Consider the following 24354-nt stretch of genomic DNA (forward strand, 5'->3'; position numbering starts at 1 on the left):
AGTGCCCATGTTTGGCTTCAACTCTCTCCGTTGAAATCAACTGGGTCGCTGTGTCCATTTCTTTTACTGTCTATGCGTCCACCTCTGTGGACCTATGGGTGGGGTTGTGTTTAGTGATCGGGTTATGGGTAGGTTAGGGTGTGGTTGGGTCTTCTTGCTCATCATCTTTGCAGCGAGCAATCTCTCGAATTTGGGGGCGGGATTACCTGTTTGTCTGAACCATGATCGGTGTCTAAGAAACATATTATTATTTTTGTATGTAAATATATATTTTTTATGTTGTTCTCCTCATGTATTTTTTTGGAGACATTTTCTCTTTATATTGTTTCAAAATAGTTTTTATTTTTTGCTTATTTCCTTTAATAAACAGATCATGGAGAGCAGCTAGGAATGGTTCATAGTTTTTATTTTATTTATTTTTTCTGTCATTTATTGGCATGTTCCTGTTTAAGGAAGATGGGGTTTAAAGGTTTTAAAATTTATTATTTATGGTATTTAAAAAATTAACAAAAAACAACAACAATAAATATTATTATTATTAATAATTTTTTAATTTGTTTAAAAAAATAATAATAGTAAAAACAGGAATGAAGTTAAAAAAATGAATTTATTATTATTATTATAATCATCATTATGATTGTTAATCATGAATTGACAGGTATTTTAAAAGCAAACTAAAAACAACATCAGTTATTACATTTACAAGTTATTATTTATAATAATTTATAGATTATTTATTTAAACAACAAATAACAACAACAACAATAATAATAAGTATTATTTATAATATATAGTTATTAAATAAATTAATTGGGGGGGGGGGGCAGTTTTAGAATCATAAAAGTATATTTTAGTTTAGTTTGTATGTATTTTTTCCAGATTACAAAATGTTTTGTTACATTTTAATTCCATTTCAGCTCAGCTCTGTCAAAAGAGATGTTTTCTGACACTTTCACTGAACTCAATGTTAGATAATGCATCTCTGAAGTTCTTTAATCCAGTGCTGGTGGCGATGATGATGATGATGATGATGATGATGATGATGATGATGATGATGATGATGATGATGATGATGATGATGATGATGATGATGTCATCTTCTTGATCTTGGTGAGAGCCCCTGGTACAGTTAGTACAGGCTATGCTAAGCATTGCTGGATCTGGTGTGTTTAATCATGGCCAGTTGGTAATTGGAGCTCACTGTACATGCGATCGAGAGCAGGATGTGATAAAAAGGAAGGATCTATAGAGATTTACTCTAGAGAATAATGACTAGAACAAATCTGGACAAAGGTCATGCGGCCTCAATGTAAGTATATGAAGCAAGTCTTTTAAGATCTCCACTACTGTATGTGAAGATTATGAATGCTACCCACCCCACAGCAAATTAAAGAAATAATCCACTGGATTTGCACATCAGGCTTTACTGAATGTCTGTTGACTATATAAGCGCTGCATCCTTGTAAATTCACATGTTCTGGGTAAAAGATCCACTGTTGGGGAGATCGTTCTCTCCATTTGGCTCGTATCCCTCAGACTTGGCTCACGTATCCACTTCGTGAGGTTCATTATAGAGTCCATTTACTAACAACACCTTGCAGAACAGAGCTGATCTATTGCTCTGGGCACTTCAGTTGATCATGTGACTATTTGTGATCTATGGATCTCTAGGTTGTTTGTTTTAGCTGTTTGTCATTGTGTGAATGGGTCTGCTTTAGACAGATGATAAAAAGCTGAGATAAATATTGAAGGTAGCAAGGTTGAAGACACGTGTAGTGGTAGCAGGCACCATAAATAAACAATGTTTAATAAGCAAAGAGAACAGGGATGTGTAGGAGAAATATAAACCTTAACCAAACATACTGTAGACCCCAAACAGGGAGTATAAATACACTGAGACACAGGTGCAGATCATAAGTAACCTCAGAAACAAACTAGGGAGTAATGAGTAACCAAGGAAATTATGGTTTACATTTCAATTTGACATTACACATTACAAGCCTTATCCTCAAGGTCCTGACACTACAAAGTGCCCGTTAGTCATTTATTTATTTATTTACTATAATTATTAACTAGAATTCATTGAATTAATGATAATAGAATAATGGGGGAAAAAATGTAATGTATTTTACATTTATTTATTTACAATAATTCATTAAATTAATAATAATTTTATTTAATAAAAAATGTTGATTTATTTAATATAAATTCAAGGTACTTGTTAGAAAATAATTGTATGTTTTATATAATAAATAAATAAATGCATTAATTTATAAACGTATTAAATTAATTATATTTTAATTGAATGAATTAATGTATTTCATTAATTTACTTATTAAGAATTCATTAAATAAACAATAATAATAGAATAATATAAAAAATAATTTTAAAATAATTTATTTATTTACAATAATTTATTAAATTAATAATTTATTATTTTATTAAATATATCTGATTATTTACTTAATATAAATACAAGTTTTTTTTTATTTATAAATGCATTAAATTAATCATATTTTTATTTTATGAATTAATGTATTTAATTGTTAAATTTTTAATTTTTTTGACTAAAATTCATTTGACTAAAATAATCTATTAAGAATCTCATTCCTTCTCTCTCAGTCTTATACCCTAGGCCTATACTATAAAAAAGAATGTCAGAAACCCCCCCAAAATACACAACAGTGTGTGTGAGCTAATACAGCGAGGTAAAGTTATAAGCACTGGGCTGGTTATGTGCCAAACACACATTCTCCACTGATGATGATGATAATAATGCATCTAAGGTGGGACTTAAAATATAAATAAATGAGCAATCAGGGTTTTTACGAAACCCTCATGTTTAATCTGAAATCTGATCCTGTTTTCTCTTCTCCTCACTTCCTGTAGGCTCAGTGGAACGGCCTGACCGGACAGATAGTTATAAACAAGACGGACGGCCTGAGGAAAGATTTTGATCTGGACATCATCAGTCTGAAAGAGGACGGGATGGAAAAGGTAAAAGCAGAAGATGCTCCCGTGATCTTCACCTGTCTAAGCCACGTATCTTAATATCTGTATCATACTGTACATGTCAAATCTCGGCTTTTTCTTTTCTTTTCACAAGCAGTTTATGGAAAGTGGTCGTTTTAACAAAGTATGGAAGAAGGTTTGTATTCAAAATCAGAAGTGTGACATTCAAGTCCCTTTTCCCCTTGCAAAGTGTACCATGGTACTGAATGATTGCCATGTTCATGCACTATGTTATTTTATAAAAAACATGGTATTACCATGGTACTTTTTTCATCCGTGCCCCTAAACCTGCTGACACCTCTTGTGTGATTTATAGATATTTTCTCATTAGAGACACATGGCTTAGTTATGGATTATTCTTAGTTTTGACACTCAAAGTTATTACTTCAACTTATTTCCTTTAATAGCATTGTCAAACTCTTCCAAGAGCTCTGCATCCAGTTATGAAATATCACATCACTCATAGAGTCAACAATGCAGAGAGCTTATTTTATAAAACATCTGTTTATGAGCACTAATCGCATGCCAAGCGCTCGACTTGAAGACACTCTTAAAGTATGTTTTAAAACAGCTCTCAGACTGAGGTGATGTAGCGTAGCAAATGAAGCTTTACTGCGGTACACAGAAACACACAGAGCATCTCACAGCAGATTCTGGGTTTATATCAGTCGCTCATGTAAAAGAAGGCAATGATAGAGGGATGATGGTGATGTGAAGCACTTGCTTTTGCTCGATAAAATATGTGGTAGATAACTAAAAAAATCATTCTGTTTTCTGCACATAAGGTGCATTGCTTTCTGTCTATTTTCCCCTAGATATAAAGCATCAATTTGCTTCATTTATTTCAAAATTTCCCATGTCTTGTTTTCCTTTTACCCTGTAAGACTTCAAACTGAAGTGTTTTTTTTATTTATTTGTTTGTTAGTCTATTTATTTATTTACAAGAAGTAAAGAAAATCTGTAATAAATGTCTTTATTTATTTAATATCAACACAAGGTTATTGTTAGGAAACAAATTTATACTTTTATGTGTTCAAAGTGTATTTTATTTTTACAATTTATTGAGAGAAAATATTTTTATCTCATAATAATGTATTATAATTATGATATATATATATATGTATGTATATATATATATATATATATATATATATACATACAGTACATATCTCATAATTATATTATATTATATTATATTATATATATATATATATATATATATATATATATATATATATATATATAAACTGTGTATATATATTGTGTATACTGTATATATACATATATGTGTGTGTCTCTGTGTGTGTGTGTATATGTATACATTTATACAGTACATATCTCTTAATTATATTATATTTTATAATTCAGAAATTACACAATTCACCTTTAAATATAATTTCAGACCACAGATATTTGAATACTCTTCATATATTTAAAATCTCTGATCATATTTAAATGAATAGTGTCATCCTAGTCCGGTTCATAATGGGTGAATTATTCCTTTAATCTGTCCTCTAAAAATCCCCAGTTTTCAGCATGAAATGTTTTTACTGTGGTTTTGCATCTGTTTAGATTGGTGTGTGGAACTCAAACACTGGCCTTAACCTGACAGACAGCAACAAAGACAAAAACGCCAACGTGACCGACTCCATGGCCAACCGGACACTCGTGGTCACCACAATCCTGGTAGGAATCATCCGACTCACATCAACAAGACCTGGAGACTGTCAATGCTGGAACTCACAGTGTTGTTGCCCTTGCAGGAAAACCCTTATGTGATGCACAAGAAGTCCGATAAGCCGCTGTATGGGAACGACCGGTTTGAAGGATACTGTTTGGACCTGCTGAAGGAGTTGTCCAACATCCTGGGCTTTTCCTATGAGGTCAAACTGGTGTCTGATGGGAAATATGGAGCCCAGAATGACAAAGGAGAGTGGAACGGCATGGTCAGAGAGCTAATCGATCATGTAAGTCAAAATAAAGAGTTTTTCTGCTTTTAGTCCATGGCTATATGTATGCTAGTGTCCTCATCCAGCCGTTTCATCTGATCTAAAAGAGTCAAGCAAGTTCCTATTAGTTCATTCTCACCGGCTTCATTACAGGTGGCAGATTTGGCTGTAGCGCCGCTCACCATCACTTACGTGAGAGAGAAAGTCATCGATTTTTCCAAGCCCTTCATGACTCTGGGAATCTCCATTCTCTACCACAAACCCAATGGCACGAATCCAGGTGTGTTCTCGTTCCTGAACCCGCTCTCTCCGGACATCTGGATGTACGTGTTGCTGGCCTGTCTCGGGGTCAGCTGTGTGCTGTTCGTCATCGCCAGGTATGGATCCGTTTAACACATTTAAACCTTTAGATTGGATCCAATTCTTCAAATTGTAGCTGTTTCATGCTTCTATATGTTTTGCTGTGAAATAGCTCTTAGTTTAATGCCCAGCTCACAGACTCAGCCTTGGCCAGCTCATTTTAAATACTAATGCAATGGTACTTTTATTACAGTTAACTTTTTTAAAACTTCAGTTAACTTTTCTAAAACACTTTCCTGTCAAATTCAAGCACATTTCCAGTATTTATTATGCCCAAATTGTGGTAGTGATGTCCCTGACATTCTACATTCTGTTCTATTGCTTTGAAAAAGTTTGCACTTTAGACGGTGTTTTCAGGGACCTAAATGGCTGTTTGCATGTAAATGGCTAAAAACTGTTCAATATTTTCAGAAATATAATTTTTCGTGGGTGGGAACAGGGCCGGATTTTCCTAATTTTGTGACATAGGCAAAATACAAATTAAAATACGGCCCAGGGTGGGAAAAAGAAAATGATATGAAATAAGTTGAGAACATGACACCCAAATTATCTTGAATATAAAAGATTGCTTTGTAAATTATATCAGTATTCAGGATGTCTCTTATATATATTTATTATGTATTTATTTATTGGCAGTCTCCAACATGCCTGCAACAGCATTCATCTACATGCAAGCCATATTTATTTATTTATTTGATTTATTTGAACATGTAACAGCCAAAAATGATGAAAATAAAAATGGAAATTATAAATACTCAGTTTAATAAATAAAAGTAAAGCACAAAGAAGTACAAAACCCTTCAGTGGCACATATTGTCCAGATGGTCCAGTTAAATGGAGTTATGAGTATGTATGTTAGAAAGGCAGTCCCGGTTTTAGAGAAAATGTGTTGGGTTGATGGAGGGAATATCTAATTTTCTCGAGCCTAATCAAATACGAGGCATTATAAATCCATCAAGAATGTGATGGTAAATGGGGGATTTTCCACTTAAGCAAGATTTGCCGTCTGGACAGCAATGTGAGAAATGCAATAAAGTCATATAGAGAAGTCAACCAGCGGTCAGGACACCAGATACACCAGTGAAAGATGAGGACAAAATGTTAGAAGAAGAAATTGCTGAGAGTTCACGCTGCAAAACAATGATGCAATATCAAATTATTGATTTTATGGGTGTTTATTGTCAGAATGAAATACAGTTTATATGAAATGTATTGCGAAATAGTGGCTGGCAATTTGTTGGTGACGGTTAGTTGTGATAATATTAGAGGTATTATATTGAATATTCACAATATATTTGTGGTGATTGTGATTTTGCTGGTAAATTTTAGAATCATTGTGGATATTGTGATTATATATTTTGTAGCACTTTTTACTTGACATTTTTTTAAGTGTTGTGTTGTCTTATTAGTGTCTCTCTTTTAAACTTCACAAGCAAAATCTGTTAGTGTTGGCAAGTAGGAAACCATTAAAGGTGGGGTATGTGATTCTTTCAAAATAACTTGAAATCCTATTCCTAACCCACTTACAGCCACTGAGTTAGAAGCACTGAAATGAAAATTAAGCAATTTAATCATCTGTGGAACGGGCAGGCCTCGAAAAACTCCAAGTAATCATTTCAAAGACCACCTGGAATCATTGTACAGTAAGTTCGTCAATCAAACGGTCATACATCCCCCCCCCCCCCCCCGTGGCCCCTCCCAGTGACGCATGCGCATCTCATCAGTAAAGCCGGTGCCATGATTAGTAGTAAATCGTCATTACAATCTCTCGCGCATCTGAGTGTTCGCTCGTGCATGATTTCGCGTCCATGTTCTTCGAATGGGTGGAGTCAGAGCCAGCGTTGGAGGAAAAAAGGTAGGACCATTTGATTTGTGTATTTTCAAAATCTGCCGGTCGTTTTCCAAATCACATAGCCCACCTTTAAAATATGTTGACATATTGATAATTCAAATTACATCAAGGGACCTTATTATTAACTTGATTGACTCAGTGGTTCTGTCATCAATGACAAATGTCATATATTGAAATGTGAATTATGTGCATATCCAGTAAATGTTGTGTGTGTGTGTGTGTGTGTGTGTGTCTGCAGGTTTACTCCATATGAATGGTACAACCCTCATCCCTGCAACCCTGATTCTGATGTGGTCGAGAACAACTTCACTTTAATCAACAGTGTTTGGTTTGGGGTCGGAGCCCTTATGCAGCAAGGCATGAGATTTAACACTTGTGCTTTCCTTCCTTAGAGGAATGTCCAAATGTGTTACAATCTACAAATCTACAATATCCATAAACTCTGAAAATAGTGTCTATCTATCTATCTATCTATCTATCTATCTATCTATCTATCTATCTATCTATCTATCTATCTATCTATCTATCTATCTATCTATCTATCTATCTATCTATCTATCTATCTATCTATCTATCTAATATATCCATCCATCCATCCATTTCTTTTTTTACAATTTAGATAGTGAGTTATTTAAACCACTTACATTTTCTAAATAATTTTTATTTATTTAATTATTTAAGACCACAACTTTATTCATTTGTTTTATTTTTTTTAAATGAAATTAAAAATGTATTAATTTAATTTGACTTTTATTTTATTTTGTTTTGAACACACAAGTAGAAACGAAATAACTACAATACAGCGAAAAACATTCTTGATTTTTAATCAGCATTTTTACCCAGTCGTTTGTTAACTGGTTGAATATTTCTCATGGGCAGGATCGGAGTTGATGCCCAAGGCTTTGTCCACCAGGATTGTTGGAGGGATCTGGTGGTTCTTCACCCTCATCATCATCTCGTCCTACACTGCTAACCTGGCCGCCTTCCTCACCGTGGAGCGCATGGACTCGCCGATAGACTCTGCCGATGACCTGGCCAAACAGACCAAGATTGAGTACGGCGCCGTGAGGGACGGCTCCACTATGACTTTCTTTAAGGTTAGGCAACTTTTAGATCAGGCGTTCCAGGTCTCATATACAAAAATTCAGTCTGTTTAAACATTTTACGCAGTATCTGTGTGCATTGAGAGAGGTGTTTTGAAGTTTGACGGGTGAACAGCATTTCCACCTCCAGACACTCAGACCTGTGATTTTACATGCACAGATTGGCGGGAATGATTACAGGAAACGAAACTCAGCCAGCGGGAATTCAACATGTACTGAGCGAATTAAAGCAGCTTATAGAGGAAGAGGGGGTTATGAGGACATCTGTCACAGCACTGACTTAGACCAGCAAAGCAAAGAAGGATTTTATGGCATAAGTACAGGAAGGCCAGTAGTAAGATCAGCGTACTGTACATTTATTCATAGCGGAAACAATAAACGTGTCTGAAACGCTGCTCATCTTCTAAAAATTATTGCATTTCAAATGGAAAATTTATGGTATGACTGTAAATAAGTTCACATCGTTATTGAAAATAGAGATTGTAAATATTTTCTTAGAGAAAATGATAGTTCGAGCTCTTAAATCTGATTATAAAATTGATAGTTCTGGTCCTGGAAGCTGATTGGTGAACTTGTGCCTAGTAAATGTTTATAGTGTATTTCAACTAAATCAGAAACAACTACAGTATGAACCTTAGTTTACATAGATCTACTTATGATGCTTTATGAATCTGATTAATAAAATAACATATTATATTAATAAAATACTTTAATATGTAATACAGCCTCTCCGATTTTATTTCTTAATTAGATATTAACATTTAAAACTGTAAAAAATTTGATATACTCATAACAGCAACATTGTTTTGTACAGACAATCATGGTTACTGGTACTTTTTATTTTATTTTATTTGATCAACTAAAAATAGTCGATATACTCACAGAAACAAAGGCTAACTAACTAGATTCATTAGAAAAAAAAGAAAGAATTTTTTTTAATGATTAATAATTAGTATCTTTTTTCATATTGCTGTTGCTGAAATTTTATGAAAGCAATAAAACACTGTTTTGTACACTCGATCCTGGTGGACAGTGATTTTGGACTGATGGTTTTATTTTTTATTTTCTTATTTCTTTGGTAAAATCTGTCACACACCTTTAAGTGTCTATTTGCATTAAACGTTTTCATTTATGCATTTTTCATTTGGGTATATATTCCTTTGGAAATGGAACCCACGCACATGCTCTACAATAATGCCATGACACATCTTTCCCAGAAATCAAAGATCTCCACCTACGAGAAGATGTGGGCATTCATGAGCAGCCGGAAGAACACAGCGTTGGTGAAGAATAACCGAGAGGGAATCCAGCGTGTGTTGACCACAGACTACGCTCTCCTGATGGAGTCCACCAGCATCGAGTACATCAGCCAGAGGAACTGCAACCTCACACAGATCGGAGGACTCATCGACTCCAAGGGCTACGGAGTGGGCACTCCTATCGGTACACTCACACTAAACTATGACTGTCAAAAAATGTTTCATGAGACACTGCATCATCCAGTAGCATTTGAAATACCTGGTGTTGTTTAAAAATGTAAAAATAATAAGTTGAAAATGATACTTAATATGATTGAATCAACCTGAGTAAATTGAGTTACACCAGAGGAAATGTAAAACACACACACACACACACACACACACACACACACACACACACACACACACACACACACACACACACACACACACACAGACACACACACACACACACACACACACACACACACACACACACACACACAGACACACAGACACACACACACACACACACACACACACACACACACACACACACACACAGACACACACACACACACACACACACACACACACACACACACACACACAGACACACACACACACACACACACACAGACACACACACACACACACACACACACACACACACACACACACACACACACACACACACACACACACACACAGACACACACACACACACACACACACAAATTCTCCTTAAGGTTTCTAGATTACATTTAATTAGACTATATCAATAAATATTTATAAATTGGTAACACTTAATAAGGTCTCATTTTTTAACATTGATTAATGTTGTGTTTCATAGAACTTATTAATCTTTGTTAATGTTAGTTAATAGAAGTATGTCAGTTCACAGTGCATTAGGTGTTATGAATAAGGTCCACTGGAGGCAAGCTGGTTGAGAACCCAAATGCAATCTTTAATTATAAACACTTAATCAAATATAAAACAAAGACTGGAAACTGATAACTGAAAACAAGAACCTGGACAAGTAACATTCAATACTAGACAAAGACACATGGCAAACATGAGGATACACTGACTAATTACAAGACAAAGAACTCCTGTGAACAACGTTAGACGATTAACTTATAGGCTTGTTCGACTTGAACCGGCGCTGCACAGACCGATCGGTTGATGACATCAAAGTACCGCGAGAGCGATTATAGAGCAGACGGCTCCTTATGCTTTTGAATCGCTCTCGCGGTACTTTGATGTCATCAACCGATCGGTCTGTGCAGCGCCGGTTCAAGTCGAACAAGCCTAATGACAAGACACATGGCAGGATCACATGACAATCAGGGAATCACATGACAGACAAGAACAAGGACAAAGACACAAAACCCACTACGTGACATTAGGTAATCTTAACTTTAATGTAGTTAACTAATGTTTACAAATGAAGCCTTGTAAAGTGTTACTAATAAATCTTTATAAATATTCTGTCAAAAACTTTATTTAGTTCGTTTTCAGTTTATTTTCTTTCAGTTAGAGAAACCATAATTTGAACCAGTGATATTTTGTAACATTTCATCATATTTATTCACATATGTCAATAAATCAATATGGCGCTGATTACAGAAATGCAAAAATTGAACACTTCACCTTTAAACTTGTAAAATAAAAGTACTGGCCTTTTGAAAATATTTAGAAATGACAAATCCTAGAAAAATGGACTTGAAGCATTGTTATTTTTGTACTATTATTTTGTATCTTTAGATTTTATTTTTTATATTCTAATATATGTAGTATTTTTGTCAATTTTTTAATTAGATTTGTGTTTTTAAAAATATGTTTATATAGTATTTTTTTCCATTTTTTTGTTATTTTAGTACTTCAAATAAACCAGATACTATTATAGTTTTTTGTTAATGTTTTTGCATCATTTTATATTTTTATTTGGTTTTCGATTAAATTTTATTTAAAGTTTTAGTTCTCTTGTGTGTTTTTGTCATTGAATATGAAGGTAGGTTTTTTTTAGGTCTATATAGTGTTTATTAATTTATATTTCCGTTTTAGTTACTTTAGTGCATCAAGTTGAAAGTAAATTAAAATTAGAAATGCTGCCTAAGCAACTAGCTGAAATAAAAAGTTTTTTATATTTTATTTTAATTCACTTAACGTTTGTTTCAAGAAACATGTTCGTTTATGGTTTTAGCTGGCTATAATAATCCTGAAATAAACAACAAAAATGAAAACCTTTAGCAACTCGCTGAAATAAAATAAGTTAATTTAAAGGTAGGTTATGCAATTTTTTTACAAACACTTTTTGTTATACTGTTAAACTCTTCACATCCTGATGGCAATCAATAATAGAAGTTGTCTAAATATTAAAACATGTATCAAACAACATTAAAACGGTATCTTCCGCTGTGTGTGTGTGTGTGTGTGTGTGTGTGTGTGTGTGTGTGTGTGTGTGTGTGTGTGTGTGTGTGTGTGTGTGTGTGTGTGTGTGTGTGTGTGTGTGTGTGTGTGTGTGTGTGTGTGTGTGTGTGTGTGTGTGTGTCTGTGTGTGTGTGTGTGTGTTCATGTATTTTGAAGGAGGCGTGGCTTTGTAGTCACTCTTTTTCATGGCTTTAGTTTTCAATACTGATAATAACCCTGGGTTTCTGTCAGGTTCCCCGTATCGGGACAAGGTGACCATCGCCATCCTGCAGTTACAGGAGGAGGGGAAGCTCCACATGATGAAGGAGAAGTGGTGGCGAGGAAACGGCTGTCCCGAGGAGGACAGTAAAGAGGCCAGCGCTCTGGGTGTGGAGAACATCGGAGGAATCTTCATCGTTCTGGCGGCCGGACTCGTCCTCTCCGTGTTCGTGGCCATCGGGGAGTTCTTCTACAGGTCCAGGAAGAACCTGGACATCGAGGAGGTGAGCGTGGGACAGTGTGAATGGCACAATAAATACTGATGTAGGTGCAGGTGGACGTCACAGGACTTCCGCTCCTCGACTCTCCTAAAGCCGGACATACACTGACTGAACATTACCTGCGGTGTTATATGATGTCAGCTGTGTTATAACTGGGGGAGACGTTGGACACTGAGCAAAATTTTGTTTTACATTTTCAGATGTATTTTCAGAGATGGACAATGAGAGGAAAAGTCAGTGAAATATGAATAAAGACGGGAGGGTTAGTTAACTATTACGCCAGTTAATATATTGTAGAGTAGCTCACATCCATGTTTGTATTTAGATTTAAAGGACTTGAACATTTTATTCTTTACAGACACATTCCTTCTTAATCTAATTTATGATATGACATGTCTGTGGGTTTTATTATAGGTGATGTGTGTAATTTTTCCATGTTAAAATGTTCATTTCAAGCTTAATTTGCAGAGTCCTTTATAAGTCATTCATTCATTGGTTGATTTTCCCGAAGAGTGTGAACAACAGTTTTAACATGCCTGAAATGTCAAATGTAGATGGAAAACCTGTTTGAAAACAGTCATTTATTTCATTTGGTGATGCAGAAATTACATACTTCACCTTTAAAGGCTCATGCTGACTGTTTTAGCCTTTCTCTTTTAAAATGACTTATTTTATTTCACGACTGTTGGTAACATTTGTCTTAAAGCCGTGTGTTATATGAACCAACTTTTTAATAGTGTGAACAAACAAACATGTCTATAATGCAGATTTAACATGCAGATCCAGCATTGCAGACGTCCTAACAAGTCATTTTTCTGTCAATTTTTCTGAAATTGAAAATTCTGTGCAGATCATATGTGACGTTTAATATGCAACGTAGTTTGGATGAATGGATTTGAATCTGCACAACATAAATGTTTTTGTCGCGGCTCTTTTTGTGTTCGAAGAGATTTTAAACCTCAGATTAACAGACTGGTTATATTTGATTCAGTCTACAGGTGCAAGACTTTGTCTTCATTTTTCATCATCTTTTCTGCTTTTGTATTGTTTGACACTCATGAAAATGCATATAAATATTTTATCACATTGAAATTATTTCTTTACGAGAACAATATATGTGTTCCCTTTCGTTGTCACTCCGAGTTACGTCGGATGACGACGAATGGGGTTTCGCTTAGAAAGCCTATCAACTTCGAGTATTACAAAACGAGCCAATGGCAAAGAAATGCCATGGGTCTGCGGAATTTGCATGGCGTAACTCCGCCCCACCTCGTGGGTATAAAAGGAGGAAGCCGGCAGCAAGCAGATATGTTTTCGCTTCGGAGCCAAGTGTATTCTTCTCTCCACAAGCCATCTCTGAATTGTCAGCTTTACAAACGAGTACCTCGAGTGTTGGTGTGACGGCGATCTACGGCGAGAGCGTGCTTCCTGCTGATCTGTTGCAGTGGTCTGCCAGTCGGTGCGTTTCTCCCCGGGTGCTTCAACACTTGAGTTTTCTCTCACTAAAAGAGCTTACACGTGGCACGTCTTTTTAAAGATGTCTCGCCCGTGTACTTCTGGTTGCGGCAGATTGGTATCGGACTCTGATGGGCACGAGCGTTGCATAGTATGTTTGGGCATTGATCATGCTAGAGCAGCGCTCGTGGATGACTCATGTTCTCTCTGTGGGAACATGACCATCGCGTCATTACGGTCGAGACTCCGTGAACTCGCAAGAGTGAGAGTCCCCTCATCCACCCCCCGTCCTGCGGCTGGTGGCCAGGGTGATCTGAGGGTTACGGTCTGGAACAAGGCGCCGACTATGTGTCCGCGACCCCAGCCCCCCTCTTCAATGACGGTGCCCGCTAGTGAACTGCTGATTCCCGCGGGTCTACCCTCTGGTGGCCCGCGGGCTTCAGTTGAAGCTACAGAGGAAGATGCCATGTCTGTTGCAGCATCACTAGGCGGGTTTGACTCTTCTGGAAGTGAGGGCTCGTCACAGCTGCCACCTTCCGGTGTGCATACGGCTGTGCTCGAGTCTGATCCGGAGATGACGGCCATGCTTTCCCGGGCAGCCGCGAGCATCGGACTTGAGTGGAGGCCTCCACCCTGTCCTGAGCGCTCGCGGCTGGACGATTGGTTTTTGGGTAAGGCCGCCGACCCTCGTCCTCGGCAAACCCCAATACCTTTCTTCCCGGATGTGCATGATGAGATCTCGAAGTCCTGGAAGACCCCCCTGTCTTCTCGGGACCGCTCGCTGGTCTCATCCGCCTTTCCTCCCCTCGATGAGGCAGCTGCCCGTGGGTACACTGGGCTTCCCCCGGTTGAACGCTCTGTTGCCATGCAACTATGTCCGCAGAGTGCTTCTTCTCGGGGCGAGCCTAAGCACCCATCCAAAGCCTGTAGATTTTCGTCGACCCTGGTGGCGAAGTCTTACAGAGCGGCGGGACAGGCGGCTGCTTCACTGCATGCTATGGCCACTCTGCAGGTCTACCAGGCCCAGATGCTCAGAGACATGCACGAGGGTAGGACAAACCCAGGGCTCTTTGATGAGCTGCGCGCCGCGACCGACCTTGCTCTCCGGGCGACGAAGGTTACCGCGCGCTCCCTGGGTTTGGTGATGTCCACAGCTGTGGTCCAGGAGCGACATCTGTGGCTGAACCTGGCTGACATGCGGGACGCTGAGCGGACCCGTCTGCTTAACGCCCCCTTGTCCCAGGCCGGCCTCTTCGGCGGTGCAGTTGAAGACTTTGCCCAACAGTTTTCAACTGCCCAGAAACAGACCGAGGCCATCAAACACATTCTGCCCCGCCGGCCCGCTGCTGCCTCCACCTTGCCGGCCGGGCAGACGCCTCGACCTGTTTCCCGCCGAGGGCGCCCTCCTGCGGCTCCCGCCCCTCCCGCCCGGACCACGCAGCAGCCTCCACCCAGGGCCGGTCGCGGAGGAAGCCGTAAGAAGGCGCCACAGCCCTCTCCTGCCCCGCCCCCCGCTAAACGCCGGGCCAAGCGGCGCTCCTGAGACGGGCTGCTCAGGGATGATGATTGTTTCTCAGGAGGTGGTAGCAGGACCACTCCTTCCCCCGGTGGAGGGCCGGGGGAGAATCTTTTGTTCTCCACTCCCCGCTGCTCACCCACGGGTGGGCAGCACCCTAATGTGGTTAAAGACAGAAACAATCCCCTCTTCCCTGAGCTCACAGAGTTCTCGGGCGACACAGAGCGCCGCCCACAAGCCGTGCTCTCCTCGCCCCCCTCTGTCCCAGAGGCGGTTGACACGGCGTGCCGTCCACGGACCGCTTCGCCCTTGTCCCCCTCTGTCGCCAGACCCCTGGCAGAGCAGGCCCCCGCGGGACGACCAGCCTGGTCCTCCCCTGGCCCCCTCTGCCAGGGTGCGGTTGCTAACTGTGCCCCCTCTCCGGGCCGCTATGCCGTCCACATCTGGGCCAGTTACTCCGCCTCGCTGCCCCTCCGGGGGGACGCCTGTGGCCCGCATGATCCCGTTGGTTCAGTTCCTGGGAGCCTGGCTAGAGCTTCCCCGTCTGTCCCACTGGATCGCGCGTACCGTCAGGCTCGGCTATGCGATTCAGTTCGCACGGTCTCCTCCCCGCTTCAGGGGAGTCCGCTCCACTTTGGTCGGTGGCAATGCCCCTATCATGAGAGCAGAGATTGCCACCCTGCTGGCGAAGGGTGCAATCGAGACTGTCCCTCCAGCCGAGATGAGGTCCGGCTTCTACAGCCCCTACTTCATTGTCCCCAAGAAAACCGGTGGGTTACGGCCAATCCTGGACTTGCGCGTGCTGAACCGCTCCCTTCATCGGATGCCGTTCAAGATGCTCACCGCCAAACGCGTTTTCGAATGCATACGGCCCCAGGATTGGTTTGCAGCGATCGACCTGAAGGACGCCTACTTTCATGTCTCCATTCTTCCTCGACACAGACCGTTCCTCCGGTTTGCTTTCGAGGGGCAGGCATACCAGTACGCGGTTCTCCCTTTCGGGCTAGCCCTGTCTCCTCGCATCTTCACGAAGGTCGTCGAGGCGGCCCTTGTTCCCCTTCGAGAGCAAGGGGTTCGCATCCTGAGTTATATCGACGACTGGCTGATCCTAGCTCACTCTCGAGATCAGGTTTGCGAACACAGGGACCTAGTGCTCCGGCACCTAGCCCGTCTGGGCCTTCGGGTCAACTGGGAGAAGAGCAAACTTTGCCCCGTGCAGAGGATCTCTTTTCTCGGTATGGACATCGACTCGGTCGCCATGTCCGCGCAGCTTACGAGCGAGCGCGCGCAGTCACTGCTGACTTGCCTAAGACAATTCGAGGGCAAGAGTGCGGTTCCACTGAAACTTTTTCAGAGGCTCCTGGGGCATATGGCATCTGCAGCCGCGGTCACGCCGCTCGGATTGCTTCATATGAGACCGCTTCAGCTTTGGCTTCGCGACCGAGTCCCGAGGTGGGCATGGCAACACGGCACGTTCCGAGTACCAGTTACTCCGACCTGCCGTCAGTTCTTCACCCCGTGGTCGAACCTCGATTTTCTCAGGGCCGGTGTCCCCCTGGCTCGAGCTTCCCGGCATGTTGTTGTCTCAACAGATGCCTCCACCACGGGCTGGGGCGCCATGTGCAATGGACATGCTGCTGCGGGCTCCTGGACAGGACCCCAGCGGCTGTGGCATGTCAATTGCCTCGAGTTGTTGGCAGTACGCCTTGCCCTGCACCGCTTCCGGGCGTTGCTCACGGGTCAACACGTACTAGTCCGCTCAGACAATACCGCCACTGTAGCGTACATCAACCATCAAGGTGGTCTACGCTCCCGCCGTATGTCACAACTCGCTCGCCACCTCCTCCTATGGAGTCAGAAGCATCTGAGGTCGCTTCGAGCCATCTTCATTCCCGGAGCGCTGAACTGTGCAGCCGACGAGCTCTCACGGCTTCAGCCCCTCCCTGGAGAATGGCGACTCCATCCCCAGTCGGTTCAGCTGATTTGGGACCAGTTCGGGGACGCGCAGATAGATCTGTTTGCCTCTCACGACTCGACCCACTGCGCCCAGTTCTATTCCCTGACCGAGGGCACGCTCGGCACAGATGCTCTGGCGCACAGCTGGCCGCAGGGCCGCAAGTATGCGTTTCCCCCAGTGAGCCTTCTTGCGCACACTTTGCGCAAGGTCAGGGAGGACGAGGAGCAGGTCATTCTGGTTGCCCCTTACTGGCCCAACCGGACCTGGTTCCCCGAACTAGTACTCCTCGCGACAGCACCTCCCTGGCCGATCCCTCTGAGGAAGAACCTTCTTTCTCAGGGACGGGGCACCCTATGGCACCCTCGTCCCGATCTTTGGAACCTCCACGTGTGGCTCCTGGATGGGACGAGGCAGGTTTGAGTACCCTACCACCAGCGGTGGTGGCTACCATCACTTCCGCTAGAGCGTCGTCCACGAGACACGTCTATGCGTTGAAGTGGAACCTCTTCGTCAACTGGTGCTCTTCTCTCCGAGAAGACCCCCGGAGATGCTCGATCAGTGTTTTGCTTTCCTTCCTTCAACAGGGGCTGGAGCGAAGGCTGTCTCCCTCCACCCTGAAGGTCTATGTTGCCGCCATTGCCGCACATCATGACCTCATCGAAGGTAAGTCGGTGGGGAAGCACGACCTGATCATCAGGTTCCTGAGAGGAGCGAGGAGACTGAATCCTCCTCGTCCTCCTCTCGTTCCCTCTTGGGACCTCTCAGTGGTTCTAACTGCCCTGAAGAGTGCTCCCTTTGAGCCCCTGCAATCAGTTGAGCTTAAGTTCCTGTCTATGAAGACAGCGCTCCTGGTTGCACTGGCCTCCATCAAGAGGGTTGGGGACCTGCACGCATTCTCCGTTGACGAAGCGTGCCTGGAATTTGGGCCGGCTTACTCTCACGTGATCCTGAGACCCCGGCCTGGATATGTGCCCAAGGTTCCTACCACTCCCTTCCGGGACCAGGTGGTGAACCTGCAAGCGCTGCCCTCGGAGGAGGCAGACCCAGCCTTGGCACTGCTCTGTCCAGTACGCGCTCTCCGCGCCTATGTAGACAGAACGCAGTGTTTCAGGACCTCAGACCAGCTCTTTGTCTGTTATGGTGGGAAGCTGAAGGGAAAGGCTCTCTCCAAGCAAAGGTTGTCTCACTGGATAGTGGACACCATTGCCTTGGCTTACCAGCAGCAAGGTCGACCGTGCCCCCTTGGTGTGACTGCCCACTCCACCCGGAGTGTGGCGTCCTCTTGGGCTCTAGCGCATGGCGCCTCGCTAACAGACATCTGCAGAGCTGCAGGCTGGGCGACACCTAACACATTCGCCAGATTCTATAATCTCCGAGTGGAGCCTGTGTCCTCTCGTGTACTCGCTTCAACCAGCTAGTACCGGACCCGCTCAGGTGTCTTCGCTTGCTCGCCATTCCACTCCACGGACTGGATACGTGCGATATTTTCTCAGGTGAGCTTCTCCGAAAGCCCTGAGCTCCTCCAGCACTCCTGACGTCGGCGCCAGTGTCTATTGCCTGTGCGTCGGCTAGGTGCCTCCCGTGTGCATGGTCCCTCCTCTGAGCGACCCCCACATGTGTATTTCCACTGTAAGCCTCTCTGAGCGTGTGTCTTTCCCTTGGCAAGCCACCTTGCCACCCCTGGGGTTGAAATATTCCACCTGCGGCTGGACACCCCAGTGTTTCCCATATGCTTCCTTCGGGTCATATGTGTATTCTCTAAGTCCCCCCCCTCCGGGCTGGCATTAATTGCATACTTCCCCTAGCTTGGGATATGCTTCCCAGTGTACCTTGGTATTCCTGTGTTATATGGAGTCCTTTGTCCAGGCTGACAGGGATCTCGATTACGCAGGGCACTGGAAGACAGCTGAGAAGGTGGCGTGATTAGACTGGTAACCCCATTCGTCGTCATCCGACGTAACTCGGAGTGACAACGAAAGGGAACGTCTACGGTTACGTATGTAACCCTCGTTCCCTGAGTAGGGAACGGAGACGTTACGTCTGCCTGCCACTTTCCGCTGTACCGCGGGGATCGCCTGAGCTCAGTCTTGGCTCCTCAGCGAAGAAACATATCTGCTTGCTGCCGGCTTCCTCCTTTTATACCCACGAGGTGGGGCGGAGTTACGCCATGCAAATTCCGCAGACCCATGGCATTTCTTTGCCATTGGCTCGTTTTGTAATACTCGAAGTTGATAGGCTTTCTAAGCGAAACCCCATTCGTCGTCATCCGACGTAACGTCTCCGTTCCCTACTCAGGGAACGAGGGTTACATACGTAACCGTAGACGTTTTCTTTGGATTCTTGATTAATTTCCTTTTTTTATTATTCGTCTCTTGTAGTCGATCAGTGCTTTAATGATGTTTTTATCACAGAAGGACTTTCAGTCTTCTGCATCTGAAACTAAAAATGGACTGAATTGAGTTCAAGTATTTTATTATTGGTCCACTTTGGTGATGGGCTTACCTGATCATCCATTTCTATCAATAAAATCAAGTAATGGAAATGACAAATTATAGATCAGACAATTGCATTTTAATTCCATTTTCTCCATTGTTAAAGGAAACATCTACCCAAAAATGAAAATCATTATCATTTACTCACCCTAAACTGTTTTTTTTTTTAATCAAACACAAGGAAAGATTATGAATAATCATCATTTAGTTTTTTTTTATACAACAACAGTTAATATAGTAACCACAGCTGTCTGTCTCCAAAGAACAACAAGACGCAACATAAAAGTAATTAATATGATTGTGTACAATATCTTTCTTTGAGGAACAGATTCTCTATTCTCTGAAAATCTCCATATGCTTCAGCTCTCATTACGCATATGTTATACAATCCTATTTTGTGTCAGTGATGTGAAACCTTCAACTTTTGGGTGAGCTTGCTTTAACTCAGTCTTGTAAACCTTTACCAAGTGTTTTCTGAATAAATCAAGAGCAGGTGACCATGTGGAGGTACAGTAGTATGAAGCTTCTTCAAGGACTCAATGTCTCCACAGGTTCTCCTTGAAACCTCTGATATCTGGAATGAAGGTGCCGGTTTTTGTCACTTTTTTAGTTCTCATGTCTCACAATTTCCATATGATTATGAGCGCTGGCTTCAGGGCTCGACCCATCAAAAGAATAATCTCTGAATTCATAAGAGGCCTGTGAAATGATTCCATGCAAATGAAGATCGTGTGTGTGTGTGTGTGTGTGTGTGTGTGTGTGTGTGTGTGTGTGTGTGTGTGTGTGTGTGTGTGTGTGTGTGTGTGTGTGTGTGTGTGTGTGTGTGTGTGTGTGTGTGTGTGTGTGTGTGTGTGTGTGTGTGTGTCTCTCTTCAAATGCATCGAGGGTTTTACGTGAGAGAACACTGAATGGAAAAAGTCTTGCATTTTCGTTTCTTCCACCTTTTCTGACCTTTTGAATTTGTCCATGCGATGTTTATGTTCTAGAACCAGAAGGCTGAAACAACCAACACGTCGACCTCCACAAAAATGGATATAAATTGAAACTGCTTTCACACTTTTTACTCATTCTGCCAGTGGCATAATAACAACAACAAAAAACATTGAAAGTAATTGAGAAAAAATGAAAATTTTCCTGCAGCTTTTCAGTGCAGATTTAATTCTTGATCTAATGCAACAACATTGAAGACATCATAAATACATTTTGGGTCACAAAACACTTTACATTTTCACCCATGTGTGTTTTTTGTCCAGTTCATGGACAGGGAATAGTATGGAAGCCCATATCCACCACATATGAGAAACAACAACATGCTTTGTTAAATCTATGGGATAAAAAGTCATAATTATGACAACCTGAATTATGACAAAAAATTCTACTTTTACTGTCATGATTTTTTTATTTCATAAATTCAACTTTATTTCCTCAGAGCATCTCTTCGTCTGAATGAGAGTTTGAGCCGCACAGAAGTTTCAAAGAAGCTTTTGCATTAATCTGCGGTGGAGATGACAGTCTGAGGTTTGTGTATTTTGATGAACTCTGGGATTGAGTTTAAAACTGCTTTCATTTTAGTTCACTGGACCGTAATCCTCTAACCCTGCTTTCTTAATCAAAACTGGGAGTTTTTAATCTAGCGTTGCGCAGCGCAGGGCAGGATTACGGATCTATGACCTAGAGCTGCAGCACAGCTGTTTCCTCCTACAGCAGCTCTTGTGTTGTAGCGCTTGTGGTGGCTGGAATAATAAAGTTGTTGTAGACAAATTGTACGTCTTCATATCGGTGGTCTGAATAGAAGGATTATCAGTGTGTCTGCACATTAAAGGGATAGTTCACCCCAAAATTAAAATTCTGTTATCATTTACGCACCCTCATGTCATTCTAAACCCGTAAGACTTTTGTTCATATTCGTAAAACAAATGATATTTTTGATGAAATCTGAGAGCTTTCTGTCCCTCCATAGACAGCTACGCAACTACCACTTTAATGCTTCAAAAAGTTCATAAAGAGATCGTAAAACTAAACCATATGAATTGGGAGATTGTCCAAATTTTCTGATAAGACACGATTGCTTTATATGATGAACAGATTTAATTGAGTTGAATTTAATTTAGATTGCTTGATGTGCAAGAACCGATGAGGTTCGTTCTCATGTTATGCAGCACGTTTGAGCTTCTGCAAGAACCAATGAGGTTCATTCTAATGTTACGCAGCACGTTTGAGCTTCTGCAAGAACCAATGAGGTTCATTCTTGTGTTACGCTGCACGTTTGAGCTTCTGCAAGAACCAATGAGGTTCATTCTTGTGTTACGCTGCACGTTTGAGCTTCAGCAAGAACCAATGAGGCTCATTCTTGTGTTACGCTGCACGTTTGAGCTTCAGCAAGAACCAATGAGGTTCATTCTAATGTTACGCAGCACGTTTGAGCTTCTGCAAGAACCAATGAGGTTCATTCTTGTGTTACGCAGCACGTTTAAACTTCTGCAAGAACTAATGAGGTTCATTCTTGTGTTACGCAGCATGTTTGAGCTTCAGCAAGAACCAATGAGGTTGATTCTAATGTTACGCAGCACGTTTGAGCTTCAGCAAGAACCAATGAGGTTCATTCTTGTGTTACGCAGCACGTTTAAGCTTCTGCAAGAACTAATGAGGTTCATTCTTGTGTTACGCAGCACGTTTGAGCTTCAGCAAGAACCAATGAGGTTCATTCTTGTGTTACGCAGCACGTTTGAGCTTCTGCAAGAACCAATGAGGTTCATTCTTGTGTTACGCAGCACGTTTGAGCTTCAGCAAGAACCAATGAGGTTCATTCTAATGTTACGCAGCACGTTTGAGCTTCAGCAAGAACCAATGAGGTTCATTCTAATGTTACGCAGCACGTTTGAGCTTCTGCAAGAACCAATGAGGTTCATTCTAATGTTACGCAGCACGTTTGAGCTTCTGCAAGAACCAATGAGGTTCATTCTAATGTTACGCAGCACGTTTGAGCTTCTGCAAGAACCAATGAGGTTCATTCTTGTGTTACGCAGCACGTTTGAGCTTCAGCAAGAACCAATGAGGTTCATTCTAATGTTACGCAGCACGTTTGAGCTTCAGCAAGAACCAATGAGGTTCATTCTAATGTTACGCAGCACGTTTGAGCTTCAGCAAGAACCAATGAGGTTCATTCTAATGTTACGCAGCACGTTTGAGCTTCTGCAAGAACCAATGAGGTTCATTCTAATGTTACGCAGCACGTTTGAGCTTCTGCAAGAACCAATGAGGTTCATTCTAATGTTACGCAGCACGTTTGAGCTTCTGCAAGAACCAATGAGGTTCATTCTAATGTTACGCAGCACGTTTGAGCTTCTGCAAGAACCAATGAGGTTCATTCTTGTGTTACGCAGCACGTTTGAGCTTCAGCAAGAACCAATGAGGTTCATTCTAATGTTACGCAGCACGTTTGAGCTTCAGCAAGAACCAATGAGGTTCATTCTAATGTTACGCAGCACGTTTGAGCTTCAGCAAGAACCAATGAGGTTCATTCTAATGTTACGCAGCACGTTTGAGCTTCTGCAAGAACCAATGAGGTTTGTTCTAATGTTACGCAGCACGTTTGAGCTTCTGCAAGAACCAATGAGGTTTGTTCTCGTGCAGCAAGTAATTACGGTTGCGCATCGGTTAATGTTCGCTGATCAACATTTGCGACCTGTGCTGGCAAAATGAGTAGGAATCATAGACTAGAAAACAAAATGGATGACGCACCTTCACTCTCTTTCATTGCAGAAAAGTGAAATCACCAATGTCCCAATTAAGTGCTGACATCGTTCAATTGCAGAAAAGTGAAATCACTAATGTCCCAATTAAGTGTTCGTACACGGTTAGAATCGGTTAGTACAGTTTACTGCAGAACAACTCATGATGTCAGTGTGAAATAAACAGTTATGGAAATGTAGAAATTTAAGTTCCAATCACCTCCTGACAATCCTGAAAAAAAGTCAGTTGGTGCCTCACTAATTCGCTCAGAGAAGCTGTTAATCATGAGGTTACACACCCGTTTAATAGCATCAAATAACTAACTAAATTAATAATTAACTAAAACCAAACTTATTTAAAAAAATGAACACTTGAAACGGACACATGAGCGTGAAAAATATACTAAGTGTAGTTTGATTGTTTAGTTTGCCTCATGCAGGGGGTGTTTTGGCTTCACTATTCAGGACGTGTGTGGCACACTTGGTCGGAATGCGCACAGACTTATTACACACAAAACAAGTGAAAAATTCAAGTTTTGTTTCATTACAAAAAAAGTTTCAGTACGCCCTCATCTAGTAATCCCAGTGCTCCAAATAGCAATTAAACATCTTAAAGTATCTTTATTTGTACGTTTTCTGAGAGGAGTGCCTTTCCTTTGTCCATGAAAAAAAAATTTCTCTGCTCGCTTTTCGATTATTCCGCTTTCCTAAGCACAAGTGTGGTATCGTTTTAAAGCACTGCATTACAACTTTGTGAATATTCATAACGAATTCTCA

The 24354-nt window shown here is 41.6% G+C and overlaps 1 protein-coding gene across 2 annotated transcripts in view; it reads left to right on the forward strand.

The window, feature by feature from the left end:
* grik1b (glutamate receptor, ionotropic, kainate 1b) overlaps window positions 1-20005 on the forward strand; it is a 41961-nt gene extending 21956 nt beyond the window's left edge. Inside the window, exons 9-18 of one of the 2 annotated variants that reach the window (XM_077207002.1) lie at window positions 2890-2997; window positions 3107-3148; window positions 4585-4698; window positions 4776-4979; window positions 5115-5338; window positions 7412-7530; window positions 8053-8270; window positions 9494-9719; window positions 12179-13543; window positions 19678-20005. In XM_077207002.1, coding sequence (XP_077063117.1) covers window positions 2890-2997; window positions 3107-3148; window positions 4585-4698; window positions 4776-4979; window positions 5115-5338; window positions 7412-7530; window positions 8053-8270; window positions 9494-9719; window positions 12179-12468 — 1545 coding nt within the window. In that variant the 3' untranslated portion in view covers window positions 12469-13543; window positions 19678-20005. The remainder of the gene's footprint in view (window positions 1-2889; window positions 2998-3106; window positions 3149-4584; window positions 4699-4775; window positions 4980-5114; window positions 5339-7411; window positions 7531-8052; window positions 8271-9493; window positions 9720-12178; window positions 13544-19677) is intronic. The other variant, XM_077207004.1, reaches the window with a different exon arrangement.
* Window positions 20006-24354: the final 4349 nt, after the last annotated feature.

Source organism: Siphateles boraxobius, unplaced genomic scaffold, assembly GCF_051911475.1.
Source record: "Siphateles boraxobius isolate OS27281-9 unplaced genomic scaffold, OSU_SipBor_1 6, whole genome shotgun sequence".
NCBI classification, from domain to species: domain Eukaryota; kingdom Metazoa; phylum Chordata; class Actinopteri; order Cypriniformes; family Leuciscidae; genus Siphateles; species Siphateles boraxobius.